At 44.2% G+C, this 13,369-nt stretch overlaps 1 protein-coding gene across 1 annotated transcript; it reads right to left on the bottom strand.

Annotated features, from left to right (window-relative positions):
- Positions 1-325: 325 nt before the first annotated feature.
- On the bottom strand, positions 326-6,120 carry LOC119298597 (DNA (cytosine-5)-methyltransferase DRM2-like). Its single transcript, XM_037575939.1, has 15 exons — positions 5,938-6,120; positions 5,730-5,838; positions 5,606-5,652; positions 5,349-5,504; positions 4,723-4,822; positions 4,547-4,638; positions 4,279-4,456; positions 3,404-4,111; positions 2,858-2,920; positions 2,677-2,720; positions 2,100-2,173; positions 1,150-1,190; positions 743-786; positions 640-678; positions 326-409 (listed from the first exon to the last, which is right to left on the bottom strand). Exons 1-15 carry the CDS (start codon positions 6,061-6,063, stop codon positions 326-328), a joined length of 1,905 nt encoding a protein of 634 aa, XP_037431836.1. The 5' UTR covers positions 6,064-6,120.
- Positions 6,121-13,369: the final 7,249 nt, after the last annotated feature.

Here is a 13,369-nt window from a genome sequence, read left to right as displayed (position 1 = left end):
ACACAGCAGATTAACACAAGAACTATCGTGAGGAGGTGGCAATGTTTTATTCCAGGTTCAGGTTCAGAGCATGACGGCTCAGGATCTACCTACATCAGCTGATTCCCCACGGGACGGGGTCGACAGCGAAATGCAGCTCCAGGCATCTCTCGGCGACCAGATGAAAATTGGATGCCAGCATCTGCATCTCACAGGGAAAACACAAAGAAATTAAATCAAGCCACGACACAACCAAGCATAGCACTTAATGTACATTTTTCTTGCTTCTGCAAGGAGTTTCAGTTTCAGAGTATTTTTTAGCTCGGTATCTTGTGATCTTAGGTCACTAATCGTCATCATTGTGCATGCCTAGCTTGAGCGTGTTTCCAATGCTGTAGGTAAGAGTAACTAAGATATCCCAATTTTTTCTCTATCAGAAAAAAAAAGATATCCCAGTTTTCGGAGCAATTATTTACTGGACTGAAGATGGAACGGTCTATTTTCAGAGCTCCAGGAAAGAAAGTACCACGACAGGTTCCGAGCTGAAGGTATAAATAATCCGATTCCATTGGGTGTGGATGACCCAACTTACTGAACTCGAACTGAACTTGCCGAAAAGTAACGAAAGTTTTCCGAGCACTTTTACTTTTGTTACTATACCTTATTATTGTCTTGTCCTTGATGAAAATCAAGGTTCCCCTTTCATTCAAAAAAGAATTTACCAAGTCCCAGATTTCTATGGATGCAAGTGCAGAAACATTACATCCTTGTAAGCCGTGCTCCCCTTGAATAATTTGAAGCCGTCAGCTGTTAAAAACAAGAGAAAGGTCGTAGTAATCAGCCCTGGTGATTAGTGAAGATGTCCCTCATTTATCTTTGCTCTACAATCTAAATGCTTTAGGATTCTCAAATGGAACAGAAACAAAATGTAGTGAAAACTAAAATAGCGACAGCGTGACTGTACATACTGTCCACACGATCCTGGCAAAAAATATCATCAGGAATTGTTCTCTTAGACCAACATGGACAAACTATGCAGAGGAATGCTTGTGCAAGTTATAAGTTGTCAAGCAAATCAAGATAGAAGGTGTGGTCGATCAAGTGCGGTGGAGATTCAGAGTCATATCAGCAATATGACGGCAGAAGCACAAGAAACCCGTTTTGCCGTACCTGAGGTTGCGTGCACTGTATCCTCCACTGCCTTGTGGGACCTTGCACCACCCACTCATCAATTAGTCAGTGAGTGAGACTGCCCCGTGGGTCCCAATTTGGACACGAGCAGAAGACAACCCCAGCAGTGTCAGGGGAAGAACACATGCTACTACAAGCAGCTGCATTCAGAGGCCGAAGATGTATACTGAGGTGGCGCACACAGCACATTAACACAAGAACTCAACATCAGCTACGGCTCAGGATCTATCTTTCAGATGTGGCAAAGTTCAGTAAAACAAAGAGTTTGTGACGAGAGCTGTATCGACGAACATGGTTGGGCACTCGCGAGTCGCGGCACAGTCAAGTTTCAGAGTTTCAGTTAGAGCATCTCTTGCTGTCCGCTAGAGCAGTGTGTAGAGTTCCAGTTTCAGAGTTGGACTTGGTGCCTCCTCATTTTAGGTACTATTCATCTAAGCAGTATGTAAAAGTAACTAATAGATACCAGGTTTCAGAGCAACTATTTACTGAGCTGAAGGTATGGATGGTCTAATTTCAGAGCAACAGATTGTAGGGTATGAATGATCCAGTAATTTACTCAACTGAAGTCACACAGAAGCGAAGCCGTTTTAGTGAAGATGTCCATCATCTATCTTTGCTCTACAATCTAAATGCTCTAGGGATTCTGAACTGGAACAGAAACAAAACGTAGTGAAAACTTACGCGATGGAAAACAGGCAACGACAGCGTGACTGTACATATTGTCCCTACGATCCAGACAACAACCTGATTTGAAATACAGAATTAGGATTGGTTCTTTCAGACCAAGGAAAAATCATACAGGGGCATTTCTGTCCAGATTATAAGTTGTCAAGCAGATCAAGATAGAGGGTGCAGTCAAGTGCAGTGGAGATTCAGAGTCATATCAGCAATATGATGGCAGAAGCAAAAGAAACCCGTTTTCGTCATACCTGAGATTGCCTGCACTGTAATGGCTCCAGGCATCTCTCCGCGTCCAGACCTTCGATGCCCACATCTGCATCAACTTCACAAGTCAAACACAATGAAATTATATTCAGATAGAACTTGATTAGGCATCCGCGACACAATCAGGCATAGTGCTTGCTGTTCAGTATTCTTGCTGTCAGCTAGAGCAAATGGGCAGAGTGTTTCAGATTTTAGCTAACTAATCATCATCATTATTCTGTGAGCCTAGCCTAGCTTGAGCTTGAGCTTCAGGTTTTGCAATGCAGTAGGTAAAGGTAACCAAGATGAGAGAGATCCCCAGTTTCCAGAGCAATTATTTACTAAACTGACGGTATGACTGAATGATTCAGTTTTAGAGGAACTATTTTCAGAGCCCCAAGAAAGTAACCACAGCAAGTTCTAGTGTATCGAACTAAGGATGATCTAGCAATTTACTGCACTCTTGTTAGTCTCTTAGTATTATCTGATCCTTGATAAAAACAAAAATTCCCCATCAAAATCCATCCAAAACAGAATTTACCAACACCGAAATTTCTATGGATACAAGTGCAGAAACCTTACATCCTTGTACGCCGCACACTCCTTGAATAATTTGAAGTCGTCAACTGTAGAAAACAAGAAGAGGTAGTAACCAGCCTTGGTGATTGCTGAAGATCTTTCTCCATACTTCTAGCTTTGCTCTACATCTGGATGGTTTAGGGATTCTGAAAAGCAACAGAAACAAAATGTAGTGAAAACTTACTTGATGGAAAACGGATAACAGCATCGTGACTGTGCATATTGTCCATATGATCCAGACAACAACCTGATTTGAAATATAACATAGGATTTGCTTTTTCAGACCAAGGACAAACTATGCAGGGGAATGTTTGTGCAAATTACAAGTTGTCAAGAAGATCAAGGTAGAAAGTGCAGTCATGTGCAATTACTCCCTGCCTGTACAAAAGTAGGCTCTGGAAGATTTGAAGGGGGCTGCAATAGTGCTTTTCCAAATAAAGATGAACAGGCCATAAATTAGTTAGCAACAATAGATCATACAGCTAAATGTTAATGTGATCTTTCTCCCCAATAAACATCCTCCACATCAACTCAATGTTTAAACACAGATCGGTTACAGTTCCTAGATATAAGCATTAAATGATAGCATAGGTACTACAGCGATTAGGCTACATGTTCGCCATAGCCGACTTGACGGAATTCAAGATCCTAAAGTAGTCATAGAACAAAGATGAGTGCTCGCCCTCCAAGCCATCACGATGGTGCCGGTTGCTTCCGGCAAGATTGTTACATGGGCTGCCCCCAATCACCAAGTCGAAGCCGCCAAATCTACTAACATATGATGCAATTTCATCATCCTTGAGGGATTCCACATCAGCTATCTCAATCAACGTGCCTGTCTGGGTTTGATCCCACCAACTCCTCAAAATCTTCCTATTAGCTTTGCATATCTCAACAGAAACTACTGCCCTGTGGATCCCAAGCTTGTGCAAGGCGACCTCTCCTCCTCCGATGCCAGTGAACAAGGATGGCACAGTAATACCATTGGGAAACATGTCCCTCAGCACTGACAAGTGGTAAGCGACCGTGTCGACTTGGAATGAGTTGCCGAGAGACTTGTATCTCTGTGTCTTGCCGAAGCCTCTTGTGTGGTCCTTTGGGAAACCAAGAAGATACTCCATCTCATGAGGTTCCAATGGAGCAGCTTTGTCTTTGCCAACCCAAACAAGGTTCCATTTTGAGCACTGATGCCTGACATATTTCTGTACACTTTGAGGTGGTGGATTGCCTGAGCTTGAAAGTTTCTGCTGGATCCATTCTGTCACCGGTGCACTTGCCGTACATGTTTGCAAGCAATTGAAGTGCGTTCTCTGGTCCCAGGATGGCCACCACTTCTTGTAATGAGGGAATGCCTCAAAAATTGTCTTTGGAGGCAGAGGGAGAAGCGGTGATCTTTTCTCGGTTGGCAAATTGTGGATATATCCCCTTTTCCTGGCAGCTGCACACAGATGAAGAGAATCCACAAACTCAGGCTGGATGTCAAACAGAAATTTTGTAATTTTTGCCCATACACCTTTTGGAGCTCTGGCCACATTTCATAGTAGAAATAAGGTGGTCCGGTAGCCAGTTCAGGAAGCACTCGGGTCATTGATGGTCCCCTATAACCAGGAAGGTTAAACCCAACCATTGGGTTTGGGAGAGGCATTGATTCCTCATCGCTGCCATCCGAGGAAGGTCGTTTGCCTTGTGCTCCACCTCCATATCGCTTCCTCTTTTTCTTGCTCTCTTCAATCAATCTTGCCCTCTTTCTCCCTCCAAAGGAATCGAAGCATCTAGCTGTAACCTGCCAATGTACACAGATTCCAGTGTCCTTCATCAAATTAAAAGAGCGAAACCACTTTCCTGTTCGAATGTGCATCAAACCACAAGATACCTGATGGTCAGATAAGTTTCTAGAGTGACAAACTTCTGTAACCTGTGATGCACTAATCGAGTCGACCAATACAGAGAGATCAGCATCCACACCTAGGAAAAATTTCAAACAGAAGTATATAGCATAAGGTGGTGCCTTTTCCATGAAGAAAGAATGACGGTCAAACAGAGGCATACCACATATCGTAATGGCCATGTTTGCTTCATCTTCAGAAAAGCCCATGTCTCGCAATGAGTTGATCTTCTCGTCCTTGTCTGACATCTCTCGTAGAAACTCCTGCACAAAGGTACGACAAAAGCCGAGATTAGATGTCAGCTCTAACAGGTAGATGTTGCTTTCCTGAGGTTGGTCTTGGAGGGCAGTTTGATGCAACTAATTAATGTGGTAAGTGATGTTCTTTTCCAGCATTATGATCATTTTCAAATAATTTGCTTGTGGCAAAATAAATCCACAAATTGTAAGACTTGTTACTGATTTTCAAATGCATACGAACTGAAGAGAAAACAAGTGGTGTCTAACAGAAATTAATTTTCTGATTCATGAAATTCACAAAGAAGCAGGATAATAATACACTCAGTTTCTACTGTTTTCCAGTTTGTTTGATTACTCTGCGGGAGGTATTGTCTAACGTCATTAAACTCACTTCTTATATTACTCTCTTATAGGAAAAAAAACTTTAACATGGTGAAAATTCTATGTAGAAAAATCAAGTGCTCAAACTTCACAATACAATACTACACTGATGAAAGCTCAAAACAGTAAGAATTCTTTGCTGCTGAACTGGAGATAAGAAATCATTTACCTCATAACCAGAATCATCAGAGCTTGACACTCTACCACCAGTATCATCATCACCATCCCACTTCTCAAAATCAAGATCATCATCATCTTCAACAATAGTGGGGTTGCAGCCAGAAGTAGAGTGATTGCCCACTGCATCATCATCATCACCTAGTGCCTGCATTTCACATCTCAATTGGAATAAACGATCCTTGCCATGAATCAAGAGCAGTACAGAATAAATTCAGTAATAAAGCAAATGGATAAATAGTCAAATACCTTGTACGTGAGGAGTAGCTCGAGCAGCGCATCTGCATCACTATGTCCTGAAATCAGAAGGCGTTAAAAAAAGGTACAAACACAAACAGGATAAATAAAATGGAACTGATTACTTCTATATTACCAATCTCCTTGATACTCCTCACGACCATCTCTTTTGGGAAGCCCATTGCCACATATCCCTCAATCAAAGAAGTAGGCGGCGCTTCCCCGTTGATCCACCCATTGGAACTCTTTAGGCAGTTACACGAACAAATATCACACCATGACCATAATTATAACAAATCATGGATAGCTCTTGTGCTGAAATACAAAATTTATATCTGACTTACGAGTGTGGATGGGCCAGGAGCATCGAAGTTCCTCATCGCCGGAGCCAATGAGGGCTCAGCCTCACCATCACTGTCCCAGTCAAACTTATCACTATCATCACTATTACTGGTCCAGTCCTGTGACATGAGTTAAGCACAACTCGATTAATATTGAAAGCAAACCACCAGAAAAGCAATTATAGAGAATAAATTGATGCGAGAGAATAATAATTTTATTATGCCACAAGTCCACAACAGCCACAAGATATCACAACTGAAATCTCCGCCATGAAATCAGTACAACTACATTTGACTCTAGAGTTTAGAATGCATCGAAAGGGAAGAAGAAAAAACCATTTTTTTTTATTGAACAAAGTCCCCTCAACCACAGTCACAAGAAGAAATTAAGCTAATGCCCAGAAAATATACATCAGTGCAACTAGAAACAGTCTGATTTGTAGTTTTGGGGATGCCTAACTAACCGAAGTATGCTATGTTTCAGATAGTGGGAAGGATAGTTCGCTGGGCAGTATGACATGACATGCATGGTATTTAAAAATCATGATGGTGTAAACTAAAGTGATCAAGTAGGTAAATGTAAAAAGGTGAGCAGATTGACCAGGATTGCCCATTATCATACCTAGAGTAAGATTAACTAAACAAGCACTACTGCAGTACCATTTGATGATGCTTTTACGAAGTGGATAAACAACGGTGTTTGCAGTTCAAATGAACCATGCAGATGCACGAGCTGAAGCGCCGGACAAGTAAGAGTTTTCTTCATTTCACCATACAGGTGGATCACGGTAACATTAAAGAATGTCAACCTGGTAATGCTATGGTTGACTACAAAGAGTGTCCATGCGTCGACATGAACATCATATGAAACAAGAGATCATGCATGCGACAGTCGTAATTCGGAACACGAAATCAGCAGTCTCAATCAACTCTAGGGTCCAGAATGCATCAGATAAATCAAAAGAACATATATTAGAGCAAATGGACTGTAAAAAAGATTCAGATGAGAGTTCCCAACAAAGAAGGTGTTTAGCTTGTGGTGCCATGTCTGCTATAAAGACGTGTATTTTGGACAAACTACTAGAAGCAATGGCGGATCAGATACAGAAACAATGTAAGAAAATGAAGACAAATACTAACAGATGGAGGTGTTCAGCTTGTGGTGCTCTATCTGCTATAGGGACCTGTATTCTTGACAAACTAGTACAAGCAACGGTGGATCGGATACATGAACAATGTGGGAAAATGCAGATAAGACTAGCAACAGATGGAGGAGTTCACCCACCAACCGATGCAAGATGGAGTCTGGTCTCCTATATGGTGGATCCTATTCTAGTGTCTGGAACGCATCAAGGAACTTGTTTTCTTCCGATCGGACAAACAACAGAAAAGCCCATATGCAAAACAGAGTCGCGGACAGAGATACAAGTCATCAAGAATACCAAACGCAAGGGGTCTCATAAACTAAAACAGCAGGACCCCGGCCGGTATTAGACAGTATCCACCTGTTGATGCTGCTGCCTGATCAAAAAGAGACCATGTGGCAGTCATCCGCGAAATCAGCAGAGCCTCGTTCAACTCTTATATAGGGACCAGAATGCATCCAGTAAAATCAATAGAACATCGGGTGCATATTAGATAGAAAGGACCCTAGGAATTAAAAAAAAAGAAAAGAAGATGATAGCTCTCTGCAAATAAGGTGTTTATCCTGTGTGCTACAATTGTCTGTATCTTGACAGACAAGTGCAGCAGCATCTCATCCTGATGCATAGCAACATAGCAAGTCTAGTGTGTGAGACAAAATGCAGGCAAGTTGAGGTAAACCGCTGACCCCACGCTGTGAGGAACAGATCGAGGAGCTAATAACCTAACCGGCTAGGCCAATGCAGCATTATTTCCTCGATGCCTGTGACAGTGTGACGCATCGAGGAAGGGGGAAAGAAAAACCCCCCAAACCCCATCCATATGCAGAACCAAATCGCGCACGCACGGACAGAGCCAGCTACGTCGACAAGAGCAACAAAAACGAGAGATTTCCCCTCTGCATCGGAACGGAGGGTCTCTACTGTCGAGCGGCAGCAAAAAAGGGGAACCTTTCACGAAGTTTCCTACGGACGCCGCGCGGAGGAATCGCTCGCTCAAGATTCTGCGGCATACAATCCCCGCTCCGCTCAGGAGGCACTACTAGCAACGCTTTATCCGTCCATGATTTCACCCAACAAGTTGAAATCGAAAAGACTGTTGTTGGTGCCGGAAGCAGAGGCGCCCCCTCTGTCCCTCTCCGTGCCGCGAGAAAGAGGAGGAGGGGGGACAGCTCGAGGAGTAGCGGGGGCAGGGGCGGCCGAGGAGGAGCGGGAGCAGATCGCGACGGCGGCGGCGGGCTGGTCCGGACGAGGAGGAGGGGGAAGAGGGAGACGCGGCTGCGGCGAGTGTGCTGCCGCGGCGTGTATGCCGGCGCGTGGTGTGTAGCTGAAAGAAAGAAACAAGGAACGGGCACACGCTGGCGGGAATGTGCCTCCGACATGTGGGCCGTGGTGGGGGGCGCTTCCTCCGTTTGCATGGGATGTGCGGCCGCACAGTTTTGTGCGCAGCGCACATCCCAATAATGAAAGAGGAGAGAAAGAGAGGTGTGAATCAAAGACGTGTGTGAATATATTGATGATGATAATAACGCCCCTAGGTTAGGGTTGGTGCAAAAGTTGGACATAATTGTCAAACACCGAGCTTAACGAAAGAACTGAAATGGTGGATTATTGAAAAAAGATCTTCGAAATCAATTTTATGTGAATTTCTTCTTATTCCTGTTGAACATCTTTTGATCGATTTTGGTACGCTAATTAAGATCCTAGTTAATGTACTGTTTTATTGTGTTGGTTTTTGACACTTTCTTCATTTATAAATAATACTACCTCCTTTTGGAAATAATTGTCTGCGCTGTGACTTTTTGACCCATATTAATGTGATTGGGTAAAAAAATATTTTTTATTTCATAAGCATTTATTGGCTTACCAAAGAAAATATAATTTTGTTGTATGGTAAGTTAAGAAGAAATGGGGCAGCAGAGCCGGTTTTTGAAGAAAAAAAATTATTGTATGTGCCCACGGTTGGACAACTGACTCTTAATGTAGGATGTGTTCCAGTCAAGGCATAATCTGGATACGTACTCCATTTAAAGTCGTTACAAACACATCTTAACGGGTGTCTTCCAAAGCACAAATTAAGATCGCAATGATCATGATCACAAACATATGGTTGTAAGAATCAAGTACTTGTGCACATGTGTGTGTTTTATTATAAGTGTTTGCAGTAGCAACTTTGATTACGATCCGGTCAGAAAAAATGAAATTAAACTCTCCTGCAAAAGTTTGGTATAAACCCTTCTTGGCACAAGTGCACGTCCTCTCGTTTGTTTGATAACTCGGGGTCACACCTTGGTGGAAGAGGATGGGAACCTTTGTGGTATCCATTATCGGATCACCAAAGGGACTCATCAGGAGAACGATGACCCCAGAGAGCGGCGGCGGCAGCATCATGATCCGGATCCAGAGCCACTCGTCGGCGCGGAGAACCAAGACTTGGGCATCGTCGACGGTGAGGAGCGGATTGGCAATGAATGAAGAGAGGCTATGCGAGATGTGGTGTGGATGGCGCCAGAGTGGTGCTTCAAGCGGCCAGGCGAACGCACGGGCAGACGGCTTCAATGCGGCGCACCGCCCGGAGTAGGGTTCTCGGTCGTCGTGTCAGCATTGAAGTGTTTGATCTGCTCTAGCTGGCATCAATGCCATTGAGGCACTTCCATTGTGGAGCAGTTTGACCGATATGAATGTATGCTAACCATTTCGTGTAGAAAGGGTTTTGGGTGAGAGCACGCACGTGATAGCGGTCTAGATGTGCGCAAACCTTCCCCTGATCTGTACGGCTACGAGGAGTCGGATGTGCGGACGGACGCGTCCACAAACAAAAAAGGGGCCTATGTTGAATGAGAAGCTATATGTTGATGCGTCGGAATGTGCGTTGGAGATGATATGGACTAAGCACGGATGGGAGAAAAATGTTACTACATGGAAGAATGAGCTCGTCGATCATTGTCGTGTGTGTGAATCATCGTAGCAGACAGGAGGGATGAGATGACAGGCGCGTCAATCAAATAATAATTCAAATTCAATGAGAAATACAATACGTACGTAGTTCAAATTCAACGAGAGAGCATGCATACTCCTACGAGACCGACCCGGCACAGTGTATCCTTTCCTTTTTCTATTTTCTCCGGGCCAAGGTATCTCATTGTGGGCCTCACTTGCCAGTGAGACCCACACAGGAGAATCAACCGTGCCAGAGGGAATCCGATCCGTGCATGCTATCGCTGCATGCCGTTCCTCACAAGTTCATCGGTCTCTTTGAAAGTTTTCAAAACGCTGCCTTTTGTATAAATAAAATATGGTAAGCCTAGGCGTACTCTTGAAAAAAATAATTCAAAATGCGGAATCAAGAGTGAGCAGCATAAAATTGGAATGATACGTCCTCTTTAAATCCTTTTTGATTATCGAATAATGGGAGTTGAAGTTTTCCTCCGGCCCATAATATAAGATCTTTAGTGTGAAGGGACTAGTGTAACATTTTCTGGCAAATGCTTCAGGTTCAGGGGAGCTACTAGAGAGAACAACAACAAGATAAGAGCTTCCCGCGCCTCAATATGGAGGGGAATCCTTGCAGCCTGTGAAGATGTTCCTGAAACGCTCCCTCGTCTCCTCAATCACGTCATGCTGATGATCTACAACCTGGGTTAAAAAACTCAACCTGTGCAATACTTTGATTAATGGTGTCATCCACGAGACCGATCTTATGTAAGAGACCATCGAACTTTGCCTCAAGGTCTTTGCTCATCAACCAATAAGAGTCAATACCCTCTCCAATAGTGTCCACACAAGCTTTTAGAAACTTGCTCCAAATCCTTGATCTTTTTCTTTATCTCCTCCGGGGTAGGTGGTTCCTTTCCCCACTCCTTTTGGGGAGGCCCAAGAGCAAATAACGGAATAGATCCTGAGATGTTGAACTGATAAAGGTTTGGAGGATACTGATTTGGACTGGATTCATCATCTCCTTCTTGTGCCAGATCTCCCTCTCCTTGATCTCCAGCACCTTCACCTTGTTGTCTGTCTCCTTCTCTGGGCGTGGTTCATCCTTAAGGCTCAGCTTCCTCAAGTCATCACATCCAGCAGGCACCACTTCATCAATGTTGCGGAAAGGGATGATACAGTTGGTGGTTGATGAAGACTTGTTGTTCATGGTGGCGCCCTTGCTCGTCTACAACTAAAGCTTTTTGAAGGAGGTGGCAAGCAAAAGAGACTTGAGACTAGATAGGTTCGGGGCTGAGGGACGTGCCTCTTAGCCCTTTATAAAAGTTTAGCACACTGGCAATCTCGAGATTAGGCATAAAGAGTTAGTTAGAAAGAGATCAAAACAAAACCAAAAAACAAAAAAAAAAGATTGCGGTAACAAACCAATCGACAGCCTTCCGTACAAGGGGAGCGCTTGCATGGCCACTGAGCCCCTTCTCTTAAAAAAAAACCAAAGTGTTACTGCGATGGATCCATGCGACCGCTCATACGATCTCCATTGGTCGTATAATACGCCGTTGTTTGTTGTGTCACCAAACCCTTCGTCGAGGAAGAGTCGTGCGACCTTGGGCACTCGCATGAAACATCGTCAATCTTTGTGTGATCATCACCATTTCTGTTTCTTTCTCATACGACAGGCCACACGACCAACTCTGGTCGTATGATTCGCCGTCTTTGCCTCTGTTGGTCTCTTCGTCAACTTCTTCCTTAGAAGTTTCCCCCCATGGAAAATTACTGACAAAAAGCTTCAACTATGGACGAAAACTTCAATGATTAAGACACGCAATTAAACAGGTTTGACTCAACAAAAATAAATTCTAAGCCAGTATAAATTTGAATTATAAGATCCACATAGAGAATGTGAAAAATGGTGGCAGGCATGCGTACATGGTCTAAAAGCATGAGCCATGCGGCAATCCACCGGTCCCGGGTACCCAACCAGCCTGGCTGGAATGCTGTCTCCCCGTCGACTCCACTCTCGAGCAAATGGGCAACCAACTGCCGGCGGCGGCGGCGATCCCGACCACCACCCCAGCTGCCGCCGTCAGCGGGGCCAACCACCATATCCTCCCTCGGCGACGACCTACTCCTCGAGATCTTCCTCCGCCTCCCGAACCTGCCGGACCTCGTCCGTGCCGCGCTGATCTGCCGCTCCTGCCTCCGCGCCGTCCGCTCCTCCCCGTCCTTCCGCCAACTCATCGGGCTCTTCCTCGACATCGACGGCGCCGCCACCCCCTCCTTCACCCCCCCTCCGCCGCTCAGATCCCGACGTCACCGCCGCCCTCCGCCGCGGCGACTTCCTCCTCACTTCCCTCCCAGTGAATGACGACGAGGATACGAGCTGGGGTATCACGGATTGCCGCGACGGTTACGTCCTCCTATGGAACAGGATGGATAAGCCGACCGTCGTCGCTGCCGTGAACCCCATGACCTGGGCCGTGGACATCATCCCGTTGCCACGCGATGTCAGAGCTGGGACAAGTGGAAGACGCCGCGAATTCGGCTTCCTTGGTTTCCATATCCTGTATTCCGAGGAGAACCCCCGGTCATTCGGAGCGGTCTGCGTCTGCGCTGACAAGCAAAGAGTTCGTTTCGCCGTCTTCTCGTCGGAGACCATCGAGTTTGAGTTACTGGTTGATGGGTGTTTTGATGGCTCTGTCTGTCCGTATGTTATGGCCTGGTCTTCTGTTTGGTTGGTGATGATGGGAGCATTGGACATGAAGTTGAAGCTTCTCACCGAATCCTGCAGTTGTTTGTCGTACGATGAAATGAATGGAAATATGTGGGTATGAGCTAACCATCATTATTTACTTTGTTGAAAACTAAAAAATCATTCCTTGGTGTCTTATATGATTATTCCCATAGAAACCTCTAGATGCTTCTCAAAATATCAGTACAATTCTGGAGCTAATAAAGTTACGGAAGATTGATTTTTCATATTATGGAAACTTTCTCTATGGAATATTGCTATCTTGCATTTGCAGCCAGGCCACACTGGCTAATTTGTTTCTACAGTTTGTGTTTGTGTTCATCATTTATATAGAGAAAAACACAGTACTCCTAGTTCTGGAAAGTAATTATAATATTATGAACTTTCGGATGTGCATAAAGTTTGAAAAATGAATTCTTTGATATGCACATGTGATTCTAATAAGAGTCCCTTTATACAAATTATTTGTTATGATAGCAATTTTCTTGTTTTCCATTTTATGTAGTGCACAATCTCTTCATCCCAGAGGATGCTAATTCTCTTGTTTTCATTTTTTTGACTGCACAATTTTTTTAATTTTTGAGGATCTTTTTTTTTTCAATCTTGG

The sequence above is a fragment of the Triticum dicoccoides genome, chromosome 5A, assembly GCF_002162155.2.
Source record: "Triticum dicoccoides isolate Atlit2015 ecotype Zavitan chromosome 5A, WEW_v2.0, whole genome shotgun sequence".
NCBI lineage: Eukaryota > Viridiplantae > Streptophyta > Magnoliopsida > Poales > Poaceae > Triticum > Triticum dicoccoides.
Note: the sequence above shows the minus strand (reverse complement) of the source record. Positions and strands in the feature narration are given on the sequence as shown.